The 10,734-nt window shown below is 33.7% G+C and overlaps 1 protein-coding gene across 1 annotated transcript; it reads right to left on the minus strand.

The window, feature by feature from the left end:
* Window positions 1–6,112: 6,112 nt before the first annotated feature.
* eIF3h (eukaryotic translation initiation factor 3 subunit H) lies at window positions 6,113–10,444 on the minus strand. Its single transcript, NM_001312348.1, is given in 5 exon segments — window positions 6,113–6,496; window positions 6,821–7,025; window positions 9,081–9,240; window positions 9,453–9,670; window positions 10,392–10,444. Coding segments are annotated over 4 exon segments (930 nt in total). The 5' UTR covers window positions 9,665–9,670; window positions 10,392–10,444; the 3' UTR covers window positions 6,113–6,143.
* Window positions 10,445–10,734: the final 290 nt, after the last annotated feature.

The following is a 10,734-nucleotide window of genomic DNA, read 5'->3' on the forward strand; positions in this document are numbered from 1 at the left end:
AACACCAGTCTTAAAACACAATTAAAATGTCACAATTGTAAACAAAATTCAACCAGCAATTACAACCGTCTCCCGGACATTAGCGTCGGAATGAACTTGGCCTTAATAACAGTGTCGGGGAACATGTTATGAAACGTAATTACTTACGGGGTAGCGCAACAAAATCCGGTAGTTAATTATCCTAAATTGTATAATAGTGGTGCGGCAGTTCGCGACGCGTTATTACGCGCCTCGAGCGACGCCGCCGCTACAGCATCGTATTAAATTAATTTAAATTAATCTATGCTCAAATTACAACCGCGAACGAATTTAAAAATAAAAAAGAATGTCAACCTGTTTACAATTTAAAAATATCTATGCTTTGTTACTTTTAGTGTTTATGGGATACACTGATATTTCTAAATAAATGTCATGGCAACTCATGAAATAAGCAGAAAAATATAAAAACAAAAAATTAAATTTTGTGCCAAGGATTCCAAACAATGTATAGGTTATGAAGAAAGATCTGATTGAACTTATCATTCTTTAAATGTTATATTACTAACATAGAGGTAATTTAATATTCAACTCTGTGTATTTCGCTTCATAAAAACAATCAAAGCAAAAGCTAAATGTGAAAATAAACTTTAATCTGTAATCCGGAAAATACTTGAAGAACAATTGCAGTACAACAACGTGTAATTGTAGATCAACTCGAAGGAATAAGGTGAAGGCAAACCTCTCATTACAACTCTGAGACGGTGTAAAACGCGCACAACGAATCGCTAAGAGAACATCGAACGTGCAAATTGATACCCGTAATGTGGTGTTCACGCACTAATGATACGGACACAGCTGTTAGCCGAATGGAATCTACGCTGATAGTGCATTGACTTCGTAATGTCAGACTAACGTTGATTTAAGGTTAATTAAAAGTTAAGGTTTATTTAAATAAATAAAAAAGAAACTGTACTATAATAAACTTAAATACTTAATTTAGTGTTTTAACTAGCACATTATAAACAGATTTATAATAAATTGTGTGAAAATAGATGAAGTTATCGTAAAAGTCAGCCATAAGAAAACATAACTTCACTTACTTTACTTATAGGTGTCAAGAGGCAAAAGCGTTTTCAATTTCAGCCACCATAACTTATTGCAAATGTTATTAAAATGGCCGAATCAAGAAAATATACTGATCTTTAATCTTTCATTTAATATGAATATCGAATTTAAAAAATACGTTGATTACATAAAAAAATTAACTATTTATGAAAAACAGTCGTCTTGTATATTTTATAGTCGTCGTGTAGGCGAAGTTTTAAAATAATAAAGTAAATTAACAAAAAAAGAAAAATTTCATAACGATCATAATCAAATAAAATCGCTTTAAAATATCTCTTAACCAACATAGTAAGCAAATTGCCCATCGCCCATAAAGACCTTTGATCGGTCCTCCATTATCCTTCATAACTTGCATATCCTTATAAAGAGTGGCGTGAGTTATCAGCTACCGCGTACTTTTATGACCACTTAACTTAAAGTCAGGTACATATGTGTAAGCACATAATTGGAAGCGTCAGAGCCTTCTGCCGCGTCTATGGTTAACTTAATTTTCTCATCGTGTCGGTTAAATAAAGCGCCTATCGATAAATCAAATTCAATTTTTTCACTTGTACCTTTATTCAAAAAGTGTCAATGTTTCGCCTTTAAAAGCTGTTCTACTGAGTGTATAAAACACGATTCGAGTTTCGCAACAATTTCTAGCTAATAATAAAAGATTCGATGCTTTGAATAACAATAAAATAAATCTCAATCAGTATCCAGTTCTTTTTGTGTAATTACACGTAATTTTTGCGGCTTACTAATTAGTATAAAACTATAAAATACCTTAGTTTATGCAACAAACTTACATGTATCGTAAGCGTTATTGTTGCATTTTGCATACAAATTACATGTAACATACAAAGCGAAATATCCGAGATGCCTTCAAGTATAATTTTAAAGCCATCTTAATTGCGTTTACTTCTGCATGTATTTCAATGCAAAATAAAAAGGACCATATATAATTAAAGTTGATTAAAATTAGCGCCTGTTGACCTCAAAGGGGACAAGATCATTTACGATAAGCACCTGACAAGTAAAGAGAGAAATTAAATGTAATTGATTTAATCGGTTGTTACTACGGCTCAAGATACAAACGCACTTACGACACATGTTCTTGCTAAACGTTTTTACATGAAACGAGAAAGTATGGCCGCCGAATACTGAGAAATAACCTGATTGCGATTACATTATTGCTAAAAAAGTACATTCTTACGCAATATTACCAAACATATGAAATTTAAAAAGGCTGAATAATCCAAATTCCGAATTAGCCAGTAATAATTTAAAAACTTTATCAGAGACTTGCTTTTGATTTTTTTATATTAAAAAGATAGTTTGACATTAATATACAAAAAGTACACTTACTAAGCAGCGTAAATTATTAACGCTACGTTAAAAGCATCGATTTAATATCAAAATCATTGTAAGAAACGATTGCTAAATATATTTCAATATTATTACAACAACGTACAAAATATAAATTAAAAAAATGACAGATGGATTGTTTTTTCTAACCTCAAATCAAACACCTCGCGGTACAACAGGGTACCAAGTACCACAGACAACAAATTATGAACGCAGATAGGTGACATTAATGATTACTTCGCTTGACGCACACCCACGGGCCCAGGGGACTCTCGGGTTATCATGCACGGACTAAGCTGAGGGATTTACGACTGACTGGCCTGCGCTCGGCCCGTTAGCATTGTTTTTACAAAGATATCTTATGACAGATGTTGGCAACTCCTTGATAATAATTTTTGACGCTGCATTGTGACAACTTATTTTTATATATTTTTAAATTTATTTAAAAACATAAATATTTAATTTGAATTTATTCCTTCTAATTAAGGTTGACGACAGGCAGGCGGCCGTAAAAATTAACCTAAAACTATGCGATTTATTAAACCTTGTGCGCCGATCCCACGTGAATGGGATAAGGCCAGGTTGATCATAATAATGCATTGTGATAACCTGAAACTCGAATTGAAATTAGCTAAATAAATTTCTACTTCAAAATTCCATACTTGAAAAAAAATATTGCTTGGGTTCTCTTATATGCTAATTGATAAAAAAATATTGTGATTACAAATCGCTAAACTAGTCACAGGACTCATGTCACTGTTAATAAGAATTAAAAAAAAAATACATGCTCGATTAAGTTAATTCGATCAAAAAGGCCCGTGAAGGTCACTTAAGGTTCGCGATAAACGCTCGCCCATCAGCCTCGCAGCATCCGACTCGTAATTTAATTAAAAAATTCACAGAAAACGAGCCTCGGACGCGGCGCAATCTTCCAAATTGCGCACCTCAACAACGGCAGCCCCTAATTCTCTTAAATATTATTTTTGCATCCTTTATCGTATACTTTGAAATTAACCGACCCTGGTAATGACTGTTATATAAACGCTTTTGATTAAATTCCATAAAAACCAATACTTAAAAGTTATCAACTCCGCGTTACTGAGAGGCAAAACCTTAGCACATGTTAAGCCTGGACTGAGGCATCGGGACCACCTCTTCTGTGTCAAAAGAAGCCACGTATAATTTTTTCTATTGTTATGCAAATTGTTTTTATCCTAATTCGCGATAAATATGGACATTTTAATGTGAAATAAATTCACAAAAAAATTATAACGAAATCTGTGACTAGCAATAAGATTTTATAAAATATATGTTATAAAATTTTACTGTACTCTCTACATCTCATCATCTTCGTATTAGTGCATGTAAAAGGTTAACTAATTACAAATACCCCTGTCTTAATATAATTTCTATATCTAGTACCTACTATGAAATCAACATAATAATCCCGTTCGCTTACACTAGATGCCCTATCCTTTGGTCTCACTTAAAATGTCATGAAACCAGCTGATAGCGTATAATTTTGATATTTGTAAACCAATCATCTCGTTAACGGTGTGTAATTGCAGCCCTGATCGCCGCGGGCACTTAGTATACGTTTACCCATTTCTATTCACACCTACGCCACTCATATATTTAGGTATATACTTTGAACTCAGGTTTCATACACAGTAAAACATAAAGCGATTTAAACACTTATTATTAGTAAATCGAAAAGTTAAAAGATCTTTCAGGCTCTTTATTTCGGAATTGACAAGTTATCTTAACTTTTTTTTTGTTTATTATCTCTTTTTACAAATAACTCATAATGACAAAATGAGATCGTACATCTGCACGTGACAGCAGACATGTTGCGGTTGATCCTTCAATTTAGTTCAAATTTAGCAATCACATAATTGAGAACCACGTGAAATATAAATTTTGAGAAAGGTTGACATCTTCTCTTTCATATAAGGACTTCATTAAGTGAAATTGGTCGTCAATATCACAAATTATTAAAAAAAACACTTGCACGCGATGCCTTGTATATGTCTGTATGCACAGATAAAAAAATGTACGCGCCTGTAACTTTTCTCATAGTTGCATTTGCTGTTAGGCAACGGTGTCACTGGTTTACTCGTTTCTTAACCGATTTCAAAATGAAGAAGGTTCTCAGTTTATCTCTCTGTTTTTTTTTTCATTAAAAAATTAAGAAAGACGATACATTTGGTACCCGTATCGAAAACTTGTCTGCATATATAGAGAAAAAAGAAAACGTGAAAAAGGTTCGCCAGAATTAACAAATCGGAAGCGGGAAATAATTTAAGTGGTAAATAATCTCACTCATCCACTCGATACAAGTCAAATAACTTTATATAACGGGACAGTTGGAGGAAATCAACATAGACATTAATTTATTCGCGATCACCGGACATTGGACAATATATAATATTGTATAAGGTAATTTAGTGCGGGGTAAGATTACCCCCAATTATCCGGGGGCGGCGTTGATGTAGCAGGATGAAGCAATTTGTAGCAATCAAGGGACAATCGCTCAAGTTATCGCTATTAGCCTTTGTCGGCGGTCGCTTCGAACATGCTTTACCAGTTCGGAACGAGTCGAAGGTCTATTACGGCCTCATCAAGGAGAATTAACCAAATTAAGCCATTAAACAATACTAGACAGATGGCGCAAAACAAATAATTCAGTTTATTTAATTGCAAAAAATATAAACGCAATTGGAAATAAAACAGATAAGATATATAACCTTTATTTTTAATAAGTGCAGCCTTACGTTAGCCATGAAAGAAGTAATTGGCTTTAATTTTACAATTGCGAGTATTCACGCCAATTAGATTTTTTTACCATTTGGGAGATCTTGGCATCCTTTAATTAACTTTTTTTAATAAAAAATCTGAATGAATATCGTCACGTCGAAAAAAGCATTACGGCTTGTAAATCATGAATATTTTCTGTGTGGTAACCCAAAGGTGTAAGGGCTCAAAACTGCATAGTGAAGTTTAGAAGTAGATAGAATATTTTAGCTAGTATAATTGTTTGTAATCATTTGTTACCCTTCAAACATGTTTTTATTCAGTTATTCTTATTGAGCGTCGGTGGCTCTGGGGTCAAGCACTTGACTTTCAATCTGTAGGTCCTGAGTTTGAATCCCTCTATGTACCAATGTGTTTTTCCATTTCTGATTTACATATGTACATTTATCCGACATACTTACTATGAAGAAAAACATCGTGATGCAACCTGCACACGTCTGAGAAGAAATTCAAAGATATGTGTGTAGTCAATCAACCCGCACTTGGCCAGCGTGGTTGAATACGGCCTAATCACCCTTAAGGTAAGCTACGAGCCCCTCGGTGGTGACATATAGTGAGCTGATGATGAGATGAGATTGCTATTTTGGGAGCGGTAACTAACTTTAGTAGCTTTCATTCTAAACAAGTAGCCAGACTTCGAACGAAATACAAATCGTATTTACCTAACGCATTTTGTTTAACTTACTACCGCTATTTTGAAATAATTCCGAGACAATCCATACCAGATTGTATTTTAATAAAAGTACATATATTTCAATTGTTAATCACGTTTTAATTTAAAAGCCATTAAATTTTTTTTAGAAACAAAATACATGCAATTAAAATAAAAATAAAACAAGACACTATATGCTCAATTATTTTAATTGCCAAATACAAAACTAATTGTTCTGTTTAGCTTCTTTCGCATTTTGTAGTGCTTGTGTCAGATACAGCTTGGCTAAGCTTTGGGAGCAGAACTGGCTTATATGTTGACTGTAAGTGTTGATCTGTCCTGCGACAATCATTGGGTTCAGCCTAGGCGGTACTGGGTGCGGCTTGAAGAGTTTATTAACATCTTCTTCAGGTAGAGGTGGCTCATCTTTAGCAGCACGAGCAGAGTTCTCTTGAGCCCTCTTGAGCAGCCACCTGTGCTTGTCTTGCTGTTGACGGACAACCAATTGCTGGTAACGATTGAATTTAATCGCCTCTTGATTTAATTCATCTACGCGTTCCATTAAGCTGCGAAGTTGACCTGGAATTTTAAGTGTGATTTACATTTTATTCATTCATCATCAGCTGACTATACATCCCCACCAAGGGGCTCAGTGCCTACCCTAAGTTAGGGGTGACTAGGTCATAGCCAACCACGCTAGCCCTGTGTGGGTTCGTTGACTTCACACATTCTTTATATTTCTTCTCAGATATGTGCAGATTGCATCACAATGTTTTCCTTCACCGTAATTGCATAAGTTCACTCCATTTTAAATTCCCGTTTTTATGCACTATTTTGGTAAAAACAATATACCCCTATACCACTGACTAAGGTAGATGTAATAACTCTATGCAAACCACATACCTTCCAGCACTGATGCAGTGCCTAGATCCAAGAACTTTGAGCCCTCCTCCTCTGGAATCATCTCTGACAGTTCTGACATCATAATATTTGTCAACGGTGAGTTACGAATGACAATAGGCACTTCAATGAACAGGCTTTCATAGCCTATCTTCAAGTTACGAAGAGCATCTGGGGTGTAGTCACCATCCTTGTACATAGCTATAGCCTGGAATTGAAAAACATATATTTATCAAATGCAACGAACAGAAGAAATTACTATTTACTATGGTCAAGACTTAACTAGACCTTAGACTTAGACTATGTACAGTCAGCGTCATATAGATCGTCACGTCATAAGTAACGAAGCAGTCAAGGTGCTCAAAAATATCGGTACATTTGACAAAATTGAACTCTATCTCTATATACTTGTGATACAATTTGGAATAAACTACTTCTGTTACATTCATTTGACACTTTGTATTAACATTATAGGTTGTCCGGAAAGTTCGTTCTGATTTTCGATATGAAGCTTACAATAGACTGTAGCTGAAGTGGATTCATTTTCGGATTTCCACCATTATCAAACGTCACAAAAATTTCTATATTGTGAATAATTTCATTTCATTGGTTGAGATAAAAACTAATTTTTAAAATTTTATCCAATAATAAAAAACGTTTTAGGTATAGAGTCGTACCAATATAATTTAAAAACATTTCCAAAAATTTAAGGGAACAGGGTTTCAATTTTCCTTATAAAGCGGCACGAACTTACTGGGCAACCCAATATTTTTCTTCTCCTGTCATAACGCTTAAATATAAAAGTTTGTCACGCCGAATATGACAGATACGTATTAACTAATATCAAATTTTGCCTTGTCACAATATATATAATACTAGTTTGGCGCAGTATTCTAGTATGTTTGCCGTAATATGTAAGTTTACCGGTTCGAATCTCAGGCTACTTTTTTTCATTTTATCAATCACGGGGTTATTTTTTCATAACCAGTAAAAAATTGGTAATATAAAATTTTGCTCGACAATTTTTTTTTTATAACTTTCGCTGTCGGGTAAAAAAAAATTTAAATAAAGTTAACAACAATTAGGTCAGACCATCGCGGATGAAGTGAGTAGACGGAGCGTGGATTGTCTTTGCGGGTTTTAAGAATGGTACGCGCGGAAACTATACGTACAAGTGTTACCTACATATGTGTGCGCGCCCACGCACACTGGAATGTTTATTGCAAACAATTCGACCAAAAATTTGATGTAGTTTGGATATTGACATTCAGTTTTTTTTCTTTATTTCTTAAATATAATCAGTTTCAGTAAAAGGTAAAAGTAAAAGTGTTATTTTTACCGGTACAAGTTTAACAAACATGAGTAATAAACAAATTACATGCCAATAGCATCGCTTTATCTCCTTCATTTTTGTTTGAAATAGAAAAGTACTTTAACGGTCAAACTCATTAGTCCAAGGCAATATCAAAAAGTACCTAATAACTACGGCGATAGAGTTTAATTACATGTGCTTCGATATTAAAATTAAAAAGTTTAAATATAAAAAAAAATAGTGGCTTGGGATTTGAACCGCCGACCTTACGTACCAACGGCGGCGAACGGTAAGGCCACGAGACCAAACTAGAATATATGATGACAAACTTAAATTTGATGTTGGTTTTATCTACCTAATATCTGTCATCCGCGTCGAACACTTTTAGTAAATTTTGAAAAATGGTTTGATGCAAAGTGTCAAATGAATGTAACAGAAGTAGTTTATTCCAAATTTTATCACAAGTATATAGGGATAGAGTTCAATTTTGTCAAATGTACCGATATTTTTGCGCACCTTGACTGCTTCGTTACTTATGACGCTGTGGCTGCTACGATATTTATGAGCATCTTGCATGTACTCATATATTTGACGCTGTGTATGTACCGATGTATTTGAGCAGGGTGAATGTATCTATTATTTTGATGACTTTTGTTGTACCGATATAATTGAATACTTTTGGTGTACCTATATATTTGCATATCTTGTCTGTGACGATCTATATGACGCTGACTGTACATGAATGTAAGCATGCTAATTGACAGTGTAGTTTAATATTATAATTTACTGATAAAGGTTTGTTTCTGTCATATTTGAATTTTGAACAATATTTGATAGTCCAACAACTACTTTTAATTGCATCCTTACAAAACTGCTATACTGCAGACTTGTAAATGACGAAAATCTGCAATTAAGCTGAAAGTTTTCTATTTTGATGATAATGCAACGTACCTGAGGAGTTAATCTATATGCCTTCAGTGTTAAGAATCCCCTGGCCGATTTCTTTGTGTCATAAATAACTACAACACTCTCTTCAATTGAAGTCTGATAATGATATTGTGACTCTAATAGAGACTGGCTCAGAAAATTACCAACATCGGCACTTTGGTACCTAGGAAATAAAAAAAAAACAATATACAACTTAACTACTAAATGTATTACGATATTAAAGAAAGAAATATAGATATGTTATTTTTTTAATCTTACTAATATTAAAATTGCATGCAAGGATTATTGTTGGACAGTATTTGCAGGAATGCTAAATGGATTTCAATAAAATTTGGCTATTATAAGCAAACCTCGAACTATATTATTTCTAATTACCATCCAACGTGAAAATGATCAACATTGACTCTGCGGAGTCTGCGCATCATGTCCAGCTGGTATTCCTCCTCATCCATTGTATCATCATGCTTCGGGAACGGGAAGCAGTTGGTGATCTCCAGTCTGTTCTCTACAACCAGCCCCAACAGAGCCCCTTGGGCCACCTCCATGTTGCTACATGACTCCTCATGGCAATGTTTCACTATTTTCATCACCGCCTGGAAAGTTTACACAACTATTTTTAGTAGCTAAAAAGTTTCTCATATTTAGTATGTTAATTAACTCTGGGTTTTTATAAATAAAACTAATCCATAAAAACATTCAAAAATAATAATAAGGTTTTGTAGTAGAGTGTAGGCAGCGGAGAATGTGTATAAAGAATTAATTTTTGGTGAGACTACTAAAAATACTGCTTATTGGTTCCATAGTATTTTTAAAAGTTACAAATTCTTTCTCATGGATAGTATATGTTGTCATAAAACAATAATTACTATGTTTGTATAAAACAAAACAATGTAACAAAGGCTTCAGTTACCTATAAACTGCATGTTATGTATTTTAACAAAAAACTGGTTTGATGTTAAAAGAGAAAACTTAACTGATGATCTCATGCAAAATATAAAGAGAGAGGTATTCCAAAACGGTACATGAGTCATCCAGTCAATTCATTACGAGACAGGTAAATAAAAGAGGTCGTCAACATAACCTAAACATATAATACAGCAGTACCGTTACCACAATTTCATTTTAATTTTACTATTGAAAATAAAAGATATGCACATACTCCTTTTATTAGTAAAAATGCATAGTCCATTCATATTTTTAAAGCAATATTGCTGTAGTAAAAGTTGAAAACAAGAAACTACCATAACGTGTCCGACTGTGAATTTAGATTAAAAAGTTGTATATTATAATATAAAGTATGTTACAGATATTTACCAATCCATCGCACTGCACATATGTAATAGCAGCGTCATTTTCGGGAACGCGTCTAGATGTACCGCCACGATTCGCCATTTTTTAATAGAGAAAGGGCAATGGCAACCGAGAAGTCGAGCGATCACACAGTTTGACAAATTGACAATGACGTTTCTTGGTTTGGATTTGGGTAGATTATAGATTTTTGTTAAAACTTAGTTGCTTCTTTAAAAAATATATTTTTGTTACAATTCAAAGAAAAGTGTTTTTTTTTTCTTTGAAATCCTAATCCCATATATAAAGTTACACAAGATCTGGACCTTTTTTCAAAATATATAATCTATAATCAAATTAATCACAATTC

This window comes from Papilio xuthus, unplaced genomic scaffold (genome assembly GCF_000836235.2).
Source record: "Papilio xuthus unplaced genomic scaffold, Pxut_1.1 DF824655.1, whole genome shotgun sequence".
In the NCBI taxonomy this organism is placed as follows: domain Eukaryota; kingdom Metazoa; phylum Arthropoda; class Insecta; order Lepidoptera; family Papilionidae; genus Papilio; species Papilio xuthus.